This window comes from Ictalurus punctatus, chromosome 11 (genome assembly GCF_001660625.3).
Source record: "Ictalurus punctatus breed USDA103 chromosome 11, Coco_2.0, whole genome shotgun sequence".
Taxonomy (NCBI): Eukaryota; Metazoa; Chordata; class Actinopteri; order Siluriformes; family Ictaluridae; genus Ictalurus; species Ictalurus punctatus.
This window is the reverse complement of record NC_030426.2, coordinates 18,028,954-18,047,080: the sequence shown is the minus strand read 5'-3', so window position 1 is coordinate 18,047,080 and position 18,127 is coordinate 18,028,954. Positions and strand designations below refer to the sequence as shown.

Sequence of the window (18,127 nt, the reverse complement as noted above, 5' to 3'; positions counted from 1 at the left end):
TCTGTAGCTGTAAAGTAACATTAAATAGGGAATGTGGATTAGTGTAGATGTCGAAATAGTAATTAACACAATATTTCTGGATACCACAGAGGATGGTGAATCAAACAAGCAACTCTCACAGTTCGATTCAGTTGAACGAGTGTTAAGTTGAAAGAATCGATTCAGTAAGGTGAGTCGCACTGCCCGTCCCTATAATGTTGCCAGATTGAATGAAACCCCTATCTATCTATCGATCTATCTATCTATCTATCTCACTATATATATACATATATGTGGCCATGCCATGTTATATATATATATATATATATATATATATATATATATATATATATATATATATATATATATATATATATATATATGCTGAGGATGAGTCGTAATTATTGCTGTCTTGCAGCTTCATTGGAAAATCCAAGAAACTGATCTCCACTTATTAATTGGAAATGTTGCTATAGAATGCATATATATTTTATTAATGTATATGTTTAACAAAAACAGCAACAACACCACCACCACCAACAACAACAACCGCTTATCCTACACGGAGTCATGGGGGAGGCTGAAGCCTATCCCAGGGAACTCGGGCAACAAGACATGGGACAGCCTGGACGGGTACCAACCGATCACAGGACAATAATAATAATAATAATAATAATAATAATAATAATAATAATAATAATAATAATAATAATAATGGTGCAGTCAGTAGCGTTGGTGCCTCACAGATCCAGAGTCACTTTGTTTGATCATGAGCTCAGGTTATTGCCTGTGTAGAGTGCCACCCATGCTCGCTTGGGTTTCCTTTGTGATCTGAAGTTTTCTCCTGTCTCCCAAAAACATGCCAGTAGGTGGACAGGTGACTCTTGATTTCACCTAGGTATGATTTTTTTTTTTTTTGTGTGTGTGTGTGTGTGTGTGTGTGTGTGTGTGTGTGTGTGTGTGTGTGTGTGTGTGTGTGTGTGATCTGATCCAGGGTGTCCAGGGTGCATTCCCAGAAGATGGTTTAATGAATGAGTGAATGAATGAACGAATGAATGAATGTGTTCTGGGCTGGACAGAAACCATCCATTAAATCCTAAGTGGATAATACAGGTCTCTTTTATCTGGCAACCAGGTGTCGAGATGATAAACGTCCAGCCCGTAGTGAGTGCTGCATGTGAAGATGTTGCATAGGAGTGCAGGAGCTCCGCCTAAACACGGATGGGTAGGGCAAGTGTGGGAAAAGAGGATGAGCAAGGAGATGGAATAAAGCTCGCGAGCGTTACCAGAAACTACAAGAGGAGAGGAGAGAGGGGAAAGAGAGACAATGCTTTTACAGCAAACACACACGCATCGGGACGGCTGAGCTCCATAGCTCATAACATAGTAGGAAAAGAGACTGAAGAGCGGGGCTGAAGCTCTTCTTCACCTTTTTTTTTGTTTTGTTTTGTTTTGTTTGTTTGTTTGTTTGTTTGTTTGTTTTTTGCGAAGTCCTACCTACCAGAAACATCAGAAGACATGCTGACATCCTGCACGACTCTTCATGTGTATGAGCACTTCTTTAGAGGTGTTATGTTCCATTAGTTTGTGAACACTTGGCTTATTCCCAGGCGACACATGTTGTCTTTGGCGTTTAACTGACTTGCATTGATAGTCGGGAGAACCTCGATTTAATAACTCTCAGCTCAATATGTACCAGGGGCACCTGCAGGTAAGCGGCTGATTATTATTATTATTATTATTATTATTATTATTATTATTATTATTATTATTATGATCACTAATAAAAACCCAACACTTCGAAACAGCTGCTGCTGTTGATTATGATTATGCACGATCAGCGTTTTTTCCCCTTTCTTCTTCTTGCTGATTTCACCGTGAACTACTGTGTGAAAAGTTGCTCCAATGAGTCTGTACCCTCTTATATATTAAAACACCAGCATCAGACTGATGTATCTCAGAAATAAACGTACCAAGCAGTACTTTTCCTTGTGTCTGAAGTGGTACCATGAATGGTACACCTTTTGTACCTCTTTTACCTGGAAAGATGCACGTGGATTTTATCTAGATTTTAGACAGTTATAGCAGTGGTCCTTTATGATCATCCATCCATTTTCTATACCATTTATCCTATACAGGGTGGCGGGTAGCCTGGAGCCTATCCAAGGGAACTCGGGGAACAAGGCGGGGGGACACTCTGGATGGGGTGCCAACCCATTGCAGGGCACAACCATACACACATTCACACTTTGGAAATGCCAATCAGCCTACAATGCTTGTCTTTGGACTGGGGGAGAAAACCGTAGTACCCGGAGGAAACTGCTGAAGCAAGGGGAGAACATGCAAACTCTGTCCATATAGGGCGGAGGCGGGATTCGAACCCCAAAACCCGGCGTTGCGAGGCAACAGTGCTAACCAATTGTATAATTATGTAATTTATAAAAATATACTATATTTACATGTTCTAAATATACCAAATATCTACCCTTCATGGGACCACCACAATGACAAGAAAAGTACAGTTTTGTACCTTATTTCTGATAGTGGGGAAACTGATACAGTGATGTAATAACTTGAATCAGTGGTGTTCGAGCAGGAAAAACACCAAACTGGGCTGAACTTTGGGCATACATGACCAGATTTGGAGAACGCAAGAAAAGAAAAAAACCCTACAGTTGAATTAATAGTTTCTCTGAAAACTCATTGTTGAATATTGTTAAATGAAAACCTTTCATTTATATCTATGTCCATCCAGACACAAATTGACACTGAAAGTCACATGAGCTGAATGTCCAGAGTCTGGCATCATTTGGAAATTTTCCACCCTTAACCACATGATGCAAATCACCATGTAATGACCAGGCTTAGTAGGTGTGTTAGAGCAGGGTAATCACCAAAGTGTGCTGAACTCCAGCTCTGCATTGAGAGTCTATCCGTTTCTGTCCTGTTCCAACAGAACTGAGCTCGGCTTGTGAGGGTCCCTGAACACAATTCTGTCTGGCCCATTTCCCAGAAGCTAATCAATGATTAGACATGTTATTAAGTGCAATCTATGTAATTGACTTACCAACTTTTATTTTACCAGCTGGCCAGCAAAAGCAGGCTAAACACTATTGTTCATACAGACTCCAGCATATTGACAGAAATGGCATGATCAGCAACTCTCGCTTATACTTACAAAACAAAAATGCCACATTTACGTAATATGTGTTTTGGATTTACTCTTAGAGTGAGAAATTAACACCTATGTTTTGTACAAGTCTGTCTGGGCACAAATGAATACTGCATTATATTAACAATGTATACTGTGTTATTTCAGCATTTGGGCTGTAGGCATTGTAAGGTCAAGAAATGTTGTTTAAAGTCTATTTGTAGGACAACATATAGCTGAATCTTTTTGTAGGCATGTTGTGAAGATGCCTGATCTTGACATCCAATTTTTTTGCACTTCTCTCATAATTGCCTGCTCTGAATATTTAAACGCAGTTTTAGAGGGTTTCAGACTGTATTGGAGCTTCACGTACGAGCTTATAATACTAAGGGTTGTTTATTTTTGTTGCAGTTTTTGTGTTAAGCAAGTGTGTATTATGAAAAATGTTGTAATAACTGTGCCCAGCAGAATCCCCAGTGCTGAATTAACACCCACAGCATTGAATGAACGCCTACATTGTTCAATTACCTTCACAGTGTTTATTTGTGTCCAACTGGAGACGCAGTGTTTATTGTTCCCTCTAGAGAGCAAGAGGCTTAATAATTTCTTTCTTTCTTGATATGAATGGCGATAAAGCTCCTATTAAATCAGCCCAAACAAATCAGCTAACCTCTGAACAGACACAATCTTATCAGGTATTACATAGTATCGCAGGTATGATGTATGGATTTGTATAACAATGCATTTATATATTTTGTAGTAGTAGATTGGAAGGGGGTGCAAATTTATACAAACTTACTTTAAATCTACAGCTTGTAAGATTTTGGAATTTCTCTGGTAGAAAAATACTATCACAATCTTCTTGAGGAAGAACATTCTGTAATGTGGGTTGCGCTGTGCTCTTCATCCTGCTCACTTTAATCTCAAGGCTGCAAACGTGCACATTTAGATAGAATTCAAGGCTGTGTCCCAAATCGCACAACGCACAGTAAGTCGTATGTCTAAATAGTAACCCAAGTATTCACAGCTCGCAATTAGTATCAGTAACAGTATCACTTATCTGTTATGAGGATAACAAAAACTAAACTATATTGTGCAAATCAGTGGGGCTGTAATAGTATCTGAATACCAGATAAAGAACCAAGCCTCAATCAACTTGTCAAATCAACTTGTCTCACTGTGACTGCCTGTCTGCAAGCAGTAGTGCCCAAGCAGTGCCAGCCTCCCATTGTGTAACAGTGCTCATCCTGCGCAATCATAAACAGCATATATCCTACAGAAAGAAGTAGTGATCTAGCATTAGCTAGTTAAAATATAAGCTCTAGTTGAAGGGAAAAGGGCTACTCCTCTGTGAACTCACATCACACTGCGTGTACCTGACCTCAGGCTTTCCCTGAGGCTCATCTGCATGGCTGTAAGACATACTGTAGCTAGCCTGCTAACTCTATCTATTTAGATGAAATAGAGCGTAGAGAACAAAACTATAATGCCAGGTTGTTTCCAGTGAGTTTTTGTTTTAACCCGGTCTGTGTTCTCAGTGCCTTTCAAAAAAGTTTGGTCCAAACCAGATAGTGTTCCATAGATCAGACAGATTAGGTGAGCAGAGGGCTCAAATTACTCAGCCTTGCTCGACAAAAAAAATGGAAAAACTCAGTAACACCTCCTCTTATATTAGTCACAAGCTGAGAATGTAGAGTTCCCTAACCATTCAGCTGGGTAACAATACAAACGTGTCATCTATTAATTCAAATGCTTCCCACCTAATTAGAAAACAAATAACTACCTTACCTGTTTGTCAAAAAAAAAGTCTAAAACTCCATCAGTCCTGAAACCTTTTTCCTCTTTAAGTTAAGACTCGTTCAATCTCTCACTCCAGTTTGTTTACACTCTTCCTCTCTCCTGATTGGCTACAGCTCCTGCCAGTCACCATGCAGCTGGACTTCTTTCAAGCCTGATATTGGTGCATGATGATGTTTGATGTATCTAAGCTGGCACATGATATATGCGTATAAATTTACCACCACTTCCAACCCGACACTACTGGCACTATTACAGGGTCGTGTGGGAATGCATTGAATTTTTTTTACTCCCATGACTCACTAATCATGTTTTATATTTTTTTATTTTTACCCCCCAAAAATAAATCTACTGTTAAATCAGTACGGGTGATATTACTCTGCAGTTACCCTACCACCGCATCCTGAGTGCATTTAAATAATACCAATAAAGCGAGCGAGGATTAAAACGATGTTGGGTAAAAAGGTAATTCAGTCAAATCAAATGTCCTCTCAGTGAAAGTCAGATGTTTTATGTGCACTTCATAAGGGTTTCTGCAGCTATCCTCTGTGAACAGTTGCACTTGACACTGATAACTCAGTGTTCCTTGGAATAATCTCTAAGTATATATTGAGCACTATTGGAAATTAAACTTAAACCCAATATAAAATTTCACAAGTTATACATACAACATATATATAGTTCTGTCCTTACTGCAATGAAAGGCGTGGTTTAAGCAATAAGCATGCATTCATTACGATCCATGGATTCCAAAATAAATATATAGAAATATCAACAACCCTCATAAAGAGTTAAGGTTAGGGGCTGAGTATGAGTTGTGGTTATTGCTTTCTTGCAATCTGAATCCTAGAAACTGATCTCCACTTACTGGGACAGATAAACATTCCACAGCGACAAAGCCGTACTAAACATCCAACTCACCGAACACACTACTAAGCATCAGAAATCAATATTTCCCACTGGCTCCCTCCCCACTGAGTTTCTCTTGTCATGTCAGAAGTTCTCTTTTTAACTACAACATAATGAGATTAATTAAGGCTAGTTCAGTGACACTTACCAGACTTGTATCTGTAATGCTTAATAAAATACAATATAACACAACTGCCCTGTCAATTATAATCTTTTACTGGAACAATATCCATCACATCACTAGAATTTTAATCTGGTTTTATGAGACAGAGAATGAATCTGGTCTCTTTGTGCCTTTTTGTGGTGAACAAAACAAGCATACAAGATGTCTTGAATGAAAGAGGTATGAAACCAATAATTTCAGAAGCAATGGCAATTACTTAGATGATTATAGCTTGTAGTAGTGATACAGTGGTCGGGGATTAGGTGATTAATTTTTGGTGCTTTGAGTTGGCTAGGACAATTCAGTGCAGTTATCGTGAGTGATCTGAAAGCAGTTATCTACGGCAGTGATCTTTCCATCTCACGCTTGGCATTACTGCTATGCTCTGTGCCGTCTGGAACAGATAAAACACCTTGTGTAACTCAGATCATACATTGAATGTGTATGATCTTTATCATCCTGATATTAGTTAATGTGCTTGAAATGCCTGCGATTTGCATAGTTCAGTTAACGTATTGCATGTATGTCAACGAGAAGTAATTTTATAGCATTTTAACATGAAAAGGGATAAAAATCACATTGAAAGATTCAATTCTAGGGCCATGGCATCTTAGTGGTTAGCATGTTTCCTCGCACCTCCAGGGTTGGGGGTTTGAATCCTGACTCCGCCCTGTGTTTGTGGAGCTTGCTTGTTCTCCCCGTGCTTTGGGGTTTTCCTTCAGGTACTCTTGTCATTTCCTCCCCCAGTCCAAAGACATGAGTTGTAGGCTGATTGGCATTTCCAGATTGTCCATAGTGTGTGAATGTGCGTGCGATTGTGCACTGCAATGGGTTGGTGAACTCGGGGTTGGTGTCCCCTGAGTTCTCTGGTATAGGCTCCAGGTACTATGACCCTGTCTAGGATAAACATGGATTTATGCATGAAACATGAGAAATGGATGGATGAGAGCTGTTATCTGATTACAAACTGAACTGATTAGAAGTATTTTTCTATGGCAAATGACTATCCAACAGTTTGATTAAACTATCCATCAACTTGATCAACTTGCCTGACAGTCACTGTATCAGGAAATCATACTTCGGTAGGAAAGTTGTAGTCATCTTTGGACGGACTGACTTTTTTTTGTTTGTTTGTTTGTTTTTTGTTTTTTTTTACTACTTTTTAAACTGTCTCTTTATCTGACATGGACTTGGACATGGCAAGATTAAACAAAAAGTAAAGAAACAGTTCCACATTGTTTTGGTGTAAGAAAACCCCTCTTTATTTTTTTTTTTCTTACCAGACCTCAGCCACAACAGCATAGAGTTTCTCAGACCAGCAGATATTTTTTTTCTGTGAATCTGTATTTAGTATTTCTCTTTAACAATTTTCATATAGAAAACAACAGAACTGAGCTTGAACAGTGAAACCCCTAGTATTAATTCTGTTATGACTGAGTCATTGTGAGTTTAAAGAAATTGTGTGCAGATTTTGTAATATCTAAACATCATCCCTTGAGCAAGAAGATCAAGTTGCATTCACAGAGATACTGAAGCTGCAATCAAGACTCAAATAAACTTTTTAGTGTGTTTCTGCGCTGCATGGGTCTCTCTAAATTTCTTGAAACCTGAAGATGCAGCCCTCTTGAGCTTGTTTAGACTTTTGTGCCTTGATGAGTCAGTGTTTAGGTGCTATTGTGCACTTTTTCTCTGATAACCCAGCGGGGGCTCTTTCTTGTTGCCTTTAACTGCACTGCCTATAAAAGTGATCGAGCATGTGGCACATATTGGGGAGAAATGCAACAGCCCATCTGGAGCTTTTACACACTGAAACCTCTAGAGACACCTTAACACACTTGAGAAATATCATGGCGTTTAGGTTTGTGAGTGTGTGTGTGACATGTGTAGGTGAATGGTGATGCAGTATTTTGCATTGTTTTGCAGGTAGGTGGGACCCCACAATTGTAAGGGCTATTGATTTATGAAATTTGGGCCTCATGACCTTTCTGAGTCCCCTCTAGAATGAAAGAGGATTAATAAGTTAATATTTATAATACGTTGATTTATAAATCAACCTACACAAATGATGATGATCTTATCATCTATCACATAGCAAGCAGAGTTGATTTGTGAGGGTTTTTTTTTTTTACTTAGTCTGTATTTTTATTAAAATCAAGTGATCCCAAGTTTAAAATGGATAATACTGCAGTCATCAGCTATGTAATGATCCTTTTCCTGACAAGCCGTATGCCACATAGTACCATAAACAGGTCTGTCTGAGATTATATTACATTTACAGCATTTGGCAGATGCCGTTATCCAGAGCAACTTATGTTCATTTCATTTATACTGAGCAGTTGAGGGTTAAGGGCCTTGCTCAAGTGCCCAGCAGTGGCAGCTTGATGGTACTGTGATTTCACCTCACGACCTTCCAATCAGAAGTTCACTTCTGAACTGAGCCACCAATGCTCAGCGTGGAAAGTTTAACAACTTTCCACAATTGTCAGCAAGTGTGCCTGCTGTCAGTGTGATACTGATTGTTTCCTTTCCTTTAAAAGCTTCCTTTGCTAGTTGGTTGCATTAGCCTGTGAGTAGACATGCATTTCTTGTGTGTTTAGATAACACTGCTGACGCGTAGTAAAATGCTGCATTGCTTTGTGAAGTTTCAATAACTGAGTCTGCGGAGAATTCCACAATAAAGTGAGAGAGATGACAGCTTTTCAAAGACTAAAATCAGCAGACCATCTGTCTCACTCAAGGTGTGCTGTCTGCTAGCAAGTATAATTACAGCTCTGACTCAAGGAGACCATTAGTACACTCATCTCGGTCCTTTCCCTCTCACTGGAAGCTTTTGAAATGCTGACTCATCATTATGAAAACTGCTCTTCTGTGTGTGTGTGTGTGGGGGGGGGCATTAATTTTTTTAATATTCTATAAAAGCTGATTAGGTCAAGTATGTCACACCTCTTGTGGCCACTTATCTGTGAGGATGAAATGCAAAGCTAGCACGGGAGATACTGTGCAGGGGAAAAGGAAGAAGCTGTTGTATAACAAGGCCGAGCACTCAAAGCCTCTGGAGAAAAAAACAAGATTGTTCCATGGAATCTTGATTGTATTCAATTTCGTCATAGAGCCGCTGAATAAGATATGAGTGCCTTATGCTAGAGATGTTCCATAATATAATAAATATGAAAACTTAAAATTTTTTGAGGGGTGAAACCAACTGTAATACTGGCCAGTACCTTTCATTACAGTGCACACTTCACACAGATAGGATTAACGGGTACCCTTGCTGCCGCACAGCTAGAGGATCCCCTGTTCGATCCTGAGCTCCGGTTACAGTCTGTGTGGATTTTCACATGTTCTCATCTTCCTATGTCTGTGTGGGTTTCATCTGGGTTCTCCAGTTTCTTCCTACCTTCCCAAAACATGCTCAAATGTGGATTGGCTATGCTAAATTGCCCCTAGGGGTGAATGAGTGTGTGAACGTGTTTGTGTGCACGGTGCCCTGTGATGGACTGGTGCCCCATCCATGGTGTATTCATACCTCATGCCCAGTATTCCCAGAATAGACTTTGGATCCACCGCCATCCTGACCATGATAACTGAAGATGCATGAATGAATGAATGAACAACTGCAAGAGTATTAGGAACAAAATCTAAAAAGGGATTGTCTTATTAGCTATGTAGTTTATCCTAGAAAACAATTAGGTAAAAAAAAATCCAGTATTTAAAATTGTATTCAGAGAAGAGATGTCAGTACCCTTTTACTCAAATATTTTTCAGTTATTCAACCAAACCTTGACTTGGTAAATTAGCCAGTGAAACCTAATCAGACAATCTAACAGGGGAAAAAAACGTTTTAATGCCAATTACCAATGTACCATGTGATAAAGTGTTTGCTTTGTAATCAGGATATTGGATGTTTGAATCCTGCCCATGCCCTGTCATGGCCTTTCCCTCTGTTTTGACTCCTTTAACATCATAAAAATGGCATGCCTCTTTGTGATCTCATTCTATTTTAGGAGAAGTATGGGGCAAATTTGATTCCTAAAAGAAACACAAGCAAATCATGACTAAATTTCCTGAGATATCAAAGAGATGCCTTTAAGCATAATAAAATTACTCTTGGTTACTGGTCATGAATGAGAGAGTTAATGCTTAAGGCTCTTGTCACTGCTGTCAAATATTTGTACTTATGTGCTTGATGTGTGAATATTCACATAGAGAATATACTTGAAATAAACCTTACAAGGCTCAGAAACACTATCAGGATTTACAGCAGTAAAAGAGCTCCCTGTGCTCTAATTAGTGGCACATTGCCATAAAAAGGGACTGCTATTCTCTGACTGATAACTCAGTCGGATATAGACATTTATGGCTAGTTGGCTGGCTAATGCTTTTGTGGCATGGTGATGATCATTTATTGTTTTAAAATATGTAAACTTTTAGGATGATGTTAATGAAAAGCATGATCTCATACATGCAAGACGCACACCTTCTTTTTAAGCACGTATCACTATGCTAGCTGATTGGCAATGGTAACAACAGCAGTGTTTTTTACATTTTTTATTTTGCTAATGATAGCCATATAGCCAGTGGCCATTGCTGTGTTAGATAAATAGGAGTTCATAATAGAAGAACAGAACAGTGTTTCCCCTAGGCTGAATTAATAACTGGGCTAATATGGGCTTGCCGAGGCTTGCTTTAATTTCCACCTTTAAGCTTCAAGACTGCTCTATAAACTGCTACATCTCTAGTTAAGAGTTCTCCCAGATCAGAGTGTAATGCCCTGTAACAGTACAGGAATTCATTGAGCCATACACACTCATCTGGATTGTGTTGAGGCATTGGATGTTTAATGGCAGACAGGCATTGTGCTCAGTGTTCTCTTATTCAAAGTAAAGTGTTTCAGCTTACATGATGACACTTTATTCAGCCACAGAACATTAGGTCAGAGCTCTCAGTTCACGCATCCTGGATACTTTTAGCATGCGGAATTTGGTTTGATACTTCATTAAAAGTTTAGGGCAGGGCTGTTTAACTAAAATTCGCAACGGTCCAGCTACGAACAATTTCTCACTTACAAAAGTCTGGACAAGCAGCGAACACAACTGAATGATGACAACAGTTACCTGTAATGCTTAACCATTAACGATTAGTGTATGGTTACAAATAAGACAATCAAGGTGTTTGTTTTGTTTTGTAGTGGCGCTTCACGTTATAACTTACGACTAACGCCATTGAAATATCAGTTTTGAATATGATGTGGGGAGAATATGCATATACTTCTCTGTGCATTTGTCTTTAAACATTTCTGTTTTTATAATCAGCTATTTATTTTGAACAAGACAAGTCTTTACTAATCAGACCAGAGAGGGTCTGATTGTAATGTCTGTGTAAAGGGGGCTTTCACACTGGCAGTTTGTCCGAAACAGAGCACGGTTTGCATGAAACGTTGCTGTGAAAGCTGTCCTGTGAACTGGAAAGTGCCTGTGTTACCGAACCCTAGATGACCTGTAGGAGGTGGCCTGAGTTCATTTGCACTGGAAATGAGCCGCAATTTACATGAATGTGAACACAATTCGTACTGCGGTCCACACTTTTTCAGGAAGTAAAGCAACCTGCGCATGTGTTTTAGCCAATGACGACATAATAACACAACACGGGTACGGTTAGTGACAGGGGAACGTTGTGGGACACCGAAGAGGTCCACTGCTGCGCATAAAATGAAGTAAGATGAAACCAGACTAAGACAGTATTTTCTGAACTCATGGTTTATGGACCCGTACTAGTATATTTGGCATGTACAGTATATTTTATAGAGCCACCTATTCTGTTCATCAGGGCCTAGCTATGTTTTGACTGGCTGAAAGTTCTAGATTTTATGCAGAGACATTTTAATTGAACTTTACTGATTCTGATAAATGTTCTTTCAACTTGTGTTGAATTACATTTAACACATATTTATGATTTTTATGATTGACGCTCATTTGCTACGTAAAAAAGGAGTGGAGAGGAGGAACGAGACAAACATGCATACAAATGAAATGTGCTCTAGTGGTTCAAAACTCTGTTGGGCCAACATAGATGAAGGCAATACAGATGTATTATGTAATTATTTCATTTCCTCATATTCATCTCTCTCTCTCTTTCTCTGTCTCTCGCTCTCTTTCTCTCAGCTGCTGAAGCCAGCCATTTTTAAAACTGCTCCACAGAGATCAGAGAGAAAACATAAACAAAGGCTGCTCTGATTTTGCAAATTAATTTTAAGGGCTTATTTGCGACACAAACAAATAATTGGTCTAAAAGCTTTGTTATATAATGTTTGGAAGGAAAAATCGAAGCCATGATGAGGAGCCTGAGAATTTTGATACCAATGAACCTGATAATTACTGTAAGATGATATGAGTATAATTGCATGAAATGAGATCGCTCTTGTTGAGCATCAGCAGGGTATCATCAATGCAGTCAGTACATTTTTAGATATTTCAAACACCCTTGCATTACTCCTGTAGTAACATCTGCTTCTGTGAGACAGATTCACAGTGTTAACTTCACTTGTGTTTAAGACAGGCATGCTTTTTATGTTGAAGGGCTTCTACTTACAGAAGTGTGAATTGCAGATCACCTGCTCCCTTTTGCAGCCTCTCTGAGGATGTACAATGCCAGCTGACCTTCTATCTGTGTTAAGTAGATTGGGGACTGGAAAATTGTGTGTCAATAAATATACACTCTTCTGCTTCTACCCATTCCAAATAGTAAAGTACAGCAAGCAACCACAACACTAATATACACTCGCCATCCGCTTTAGTAGGGGTTGAACCTGATGTGGTCTTCTGCTGTTGTAGCTCATCCACCTCAAGGTTTGATATGTTGTGCATTCTGAGATGTTTTTCTGCTCACCACGGTTGTAAAGAGTGAGGACTTCCTGTCAGCTCAGACCAGTCTGGTCATTCTCCTTTGATCTCTCTCATCAACAAGGTATTTCAGCCTGCAGACCCAAAATGTTTAGTTTTGGGTTGTTGTTGTTTTTTTTTGTTTTTTTTTTGTTGTTGTTGTTTTGCACCATTCTGTGTAAAATCTAGAGACTGAAAATCTCAAACCATCTGAAATCCTCAAACCAGCCCATCTGGCACCAACTACTATGTCATGGTTAAAGTCACAGAGATCACATTTTTCCCTTCCTTTCCAATATTAATATGTGAATATTAAATGAAGCTCTTGACCTGTATCTGCATGAATTTATGCATGGTGCTGCTGCCACATGATTGGCTGCATAAATGTGCAGGTGTTAATATTAAAGTGGTCAGTGAGTGCATGTTATCTTAATCTCAGAGTGAAGTGCATGGGCAGTGTTCTGTTTTTGAAGGAATGCATCTTAATCACTTCCTTGACGAGTCCCATATGACCAGCTACTGCAGATGATCAATTCTTTTCCCAGGAGGAATGTCTGCAGGTACCATTAAGAGTCAAATGGTATCAGTCAAATTGCATTAGCCACTCCCACCCCATTTCCATTTACTGGACTATTAGAGATAAAGATATGGTGGTATAATAGTAGAATGAACAAAGGAATAAATTGATACAGATGGAAGAGGCTGTAATGATGGAACAGTATATAGGGATGGGTAGAAATAGTTTTGGGATGAGTTGTGGGGATAATATACAGTAGGCTCCAGAAATGAACTAGAACTTGAAGTGCGTATTATATTTTCTGTGAACAGTACAGTATATTCAGTTAGATGCATGGCAAAAAAAAAAAAAACCCACTGTAATTCCTCTGGGCTCAGCGAGGCTTCCCATTCATCTTATCTGACCTCCCTTCACAGAGGCAATGACGAAAACACAATGACTCACAGCCGGCAGCATTTCCACTGCCACAGCACTAACCATCCTGAACGTTCACCATGAAGGCACACAGGAAACAAATGGAGGTGCTATTGAGGCCACGGAGGATGCTCTGTTTTCCAACATGGTAGATGACAGTGAGCACATCTATTTTTGGTCTGACAAATTGAGCCATGTCTTACTGGTCTCTAATGCATGGTACTTCCTGAATCACACACAACCACTCTGAAAGCGTAGAGAGTGCCGGGGCACTCAGTCAGCTGCACTGTCATCAGTCATGGGGAATCATTCAAATTACCAGCAAACTAAAAGCTGCAAACCTGCGAGTGCTTATGTTTGTGGTTTTTGTATGTGCCTGTATGTGTTTGTGAGAGAGTGATAGAGCCAGAGGAAGATTATGATGGACATTGTTGAAAGATGCACATGAATATTCCACAAGATGATATACATAACATCAGTGCGAAATGTAATGTGCTTCTCTAACCTCACAGTCTGGGGGTGTCAGCTTGTAGTTTGCGATGCTCTAAAATGTAGCCATCCCTGTGGAATTCCACCTGCTGAAACAGCCTGTTTGTCTGGCCAGACCCACTTATTCTGCAAACATGCGCTCTCAGCAGATTAACCCAGACACCTCTATAAATCTCTACTGGAGAGTCATAGCATACTTTTTTTTTTTTTTTTTTTTTACAATCTGAGCGAGGTTATATATAGAGACTGGATATTCTGTGCACTGAATCACTCTCACAGTTTTTAAACCAGTTATCTTCTTGGAAATACAGCTTCTTCTTAAGCTGGCTTTATTAGAAAATCTGACTATAAAAATGACTTCATTCTTTCATTTAATATTTAGTGACGGCTTTTTTTGGTCAGGGACACAAATACACTGGACAGGATGCCAAGTTTGTCTCATGGTATCACACATAGTCATTCACCTAGAGGCTATTTTGAGTAGCCAGTTCATTTCACCTATGTTTTGGAGAGGTCAAAGGAAAACAGAAGAAAGCCTCATGAACATTGGGAGAGTATGCAAAACACAGGTAGTAACACAAGCTCAGGACTGAATCCCAGACGCTGACGTTGTGAGATACCAAAACTAGAGATGGGCGATATCTTATCGTTTCGATATACCGGTAGAAATTCTCCCCACAATGAGAATGAGTCTTCCCGCGATAATAACGATAAAACCTAGTTGATGATGTATTTCTCTGAGCGACGGTATGCGACCCGTTCGCAGTTCACGTGCATAGCGAAAACAAGTATGGTGGAAGGCGGACGTGAAGCTGAGGAGGAGTTTATCGCTAAATGAGGAGCTACCAATCTGGAACTGGGTTTGGTTACAGAAAATCAGTTTTATTTTTAGATCAGTGTTCATGTTTCTGAGGCTCTCAAGACTGCATGCAGCTGTCACTTGTCGCCAAAAAGAGTGGTGAACAGTACTATGTTTATATCGTCACCGATATCGTTATCGCAATAAATACTAGAAAATATCGTGATATAATTTTAAGTCCATATCTCCAACACAACCTGCTGTGCCATGTTGCCACTATCACACACTTGTGTAGCTGCTATAATAATTTAATTATACCTATTGTGCCAAAAGTTTCTAAATGTTTTCAACGAAAATGAAGGAGAAACACAAATTTCTTTTCTCAGTACACATGATTCCAAAGACTATGTAGCCTGAAATAAATGTGTGTGACTGTAGAAAGAAAGAACAGTTGTCAACAGGAAATAATACCTTTTGAAGGCCGGGCTCTATTTGCCCACAAGGAGAGGCAGTATAGCGGAAAAGTGGGCGCTCGCAGCAAAAATGCACATTATTATTTCTGGAGTGAATAAAATTGTGTGAAAAGGAGCTGAGAGAAAAGGTCAGGAGAAACATAGTTTGCTGCTAAATGAAAGGAACTGAATGTTACCATTTATGGGAAATGCCATTAATGCTGACACATGAGCTGTAGTTGTAGTTAATGAATTTACAACGACATTTCTAAATGAATGGCAAAATTGTAAGACAGAATTAATGACGAAACCAGCAGTGCAGTCTACCTTAATATGCAAGACATTATGTGTAATGCACACGAAAAAAAGAGATCCACTAAGACTTTTAGTTGTAATTATTTTGTCTTGTGAATTCATGCTAGTCCTCCTGACAACTCCTCAAGAGCCTAGTACATCAATTACATCCTACCCACAGGCACGGTTGTCTTTGGTTGTAGCTAGAGGAGCTTTTGGGAAAAGGTCAGTCATGACCGTGGCCCTGTCAAGGACTTCTGCTGTTCGACATGGTTGACAGCATTCAGAGAAAAACAACAGTATCCCTCTGTCATTTATTTATTCGCTCCAAAATCCCTGTAGTCTTATCACCATTGATGTTCCTAACCATGTTTTCTCTCCAGATATCTGTGTCATATTTCCTTTAATTAAAATGACCAGGTGGTTCACCATGCTGCACATTTTTTCCTATAATTCTAAAAGCTAAAAGTTGAATTGCCTGCCTGAAACAATTCAATGAGAGGTTCTGCTTTCTCCCCACAATATTATGTATTTAACTTCATTTTGCAGTGTAAGTGTGTTTATAAAATAACATAAAAAGGAAAAACTGCACTCTTTCAACCATATACACTCACTGTCTGCTTTATTAGGAACACCTGTACATCTTCTCATTTATGCAGTTATCCAATCAGCCAATCATGTGGTGGCAACAAAATACATAAAATCATGTAGATACAGGTCGAGAGCTTCAGTTAATGTTCACATCAAACATCAGAATGGGGGAAAATGTGATCACACTGGTTTGAGCTGACAGGAAGTAGCCTCAGATTCCTTGGCTGGTAGGCGTGGAACCCAACGTGGTCTTCTGCTGTTGTAGCCCATCCACTTCAAGGTTTGATGTTTTGTGCATGCTGAGATGCTTTGCTGCTCAGCAGGCTTGTAAAGAGTGATTATATGAGTTACTATAGACTTCCTGGCAGCTCAAACCAATCTGTCCATTTTCCTCTTATCTCTCTTATCAACAAGGCATTTCCAACCACAGAACTGATGCTCACTCACTGTTGTTTTGTTTGTGTTTTTGTTTTTTTATTTTTTTCTCACCAATCTGTGTAAACTTTAGAAATTCTAGACGTTGTGTGTGAAATTCCCAAGAGATCAGCAGTTTCTGAAATGTTCAAACCAGACTATGTGATACCATCAGCCATACCACGATCAAAGTCTCAGAGATCACACTTTTTCTTTATTCTGATGTTTGATGTGAACTTTTTGCATTGCCCCTGCTGCCACACTCATGAATGTGCAGGTCTTCTTATTAAAGTGGATGGTGAGTGTATAATAACATGATATGTTCCATTTTCCTCCCTGTAACGCCCTTAAACACTAGCCGCTTTATGCATCACAGCTTTGTCATGCTTCATCCTTAATTCCTCTCTTCCTTAAATTTTTTTTTTTTTTAAGTGTACTGTATTTGGACATGACACTTCCTCACTCCAAACCAAATGACCAAATTTCAGCAATCAAATATTCTTTATTCAGATTTCATATCAATTGTGTACAAGAAAAGATGTGGAAGCGAAAATAATGATACCCATTCACACATCTTCAGAATAACGATTTATGTTCAATCAGTAGTTCAGAGAAGTTCAGAATACATTTAAATGATCTATGTGGACTGGCCACTTTGTTTAGGGAATGATCACCGATGGGATGATTACCAGGGTCTCTTAATGCCTTTGTGCAATCAGAGCCACAGTGCTTCTCTAATCTTGAACAGAGCACTCTCAATCCAGAACAGCCATGAAGACAAATTTTATCCCAAAAAAAAAAACTTCCATGATGAACTCTTCATGTAAAGTGATTAGCTCCTACAGTCTGACTATACAAGTGCTCCCCTTCTTGCAAAAAAGCACAGCTCAGGCCACTGCTATACTTTACTCCTTTGAAAATATATCCCCCTCTTCCCAGTCTCCCCAAAGACTGATTGCCATCAAGCGCTTTGTGTCTTTTTTCATTCGCTCAAAACAATGCCACTCTGATGAACAGAACACGTCAAGCCGTGCACATCTGTCATTTAGGGCATGATGGAGTGGATGGGCTGACTCTGATGTGCGCGAAATAGAGACAAAGTGAAGAGTGGAGGGTCGGGAAGTGTCTGACTCAGTTTCATCACTGAGAACAGCAGAGTTCCTAAGATTAGAAAGCTGCTTTGTAACTGCATACATTTGAGTCGATATGTGGCAGGAGGCCAATGTACTTTCTAACTCCGTTCATGCGGTAGGCATTGAGGGGATGCCACACTGAACACT

General features: G+C 39.4%; 1 protein-coding gene across 4 annotated transcripts in view; it reads left to right on the top strand.

The window, feature by feature from the left end:
* The first annotated feature begins 1,143 nt into the window (after window positions 1–1,143).
* Window positions 1,144–18,127, top strand: part of pex5la (peroxisomal biogenesis factor 5-like a) — a 73,820-nt gene continuing 56,836 nt past the window's right edge. For 3 of the 4 annotated variants that reach the window (XM_017480368.3, XM_017480364.3, XM_017480365.3), the window contains exon 1: window positions 1,145–1,690. In XM_017480368.3, coding sequence (XP_017335857.1) covers window positions 1,670–1,690 — 21 coding nt within the window. In that variant the 5' untranslated portion in view covers window positions 1,145–1,669. Of the gene's footprint in view, window positions 1,691–18,127 lie in introns of all 4 variants that reach the window. The other variant, XM_017480363.3, reaches the window with a different exon arrangement.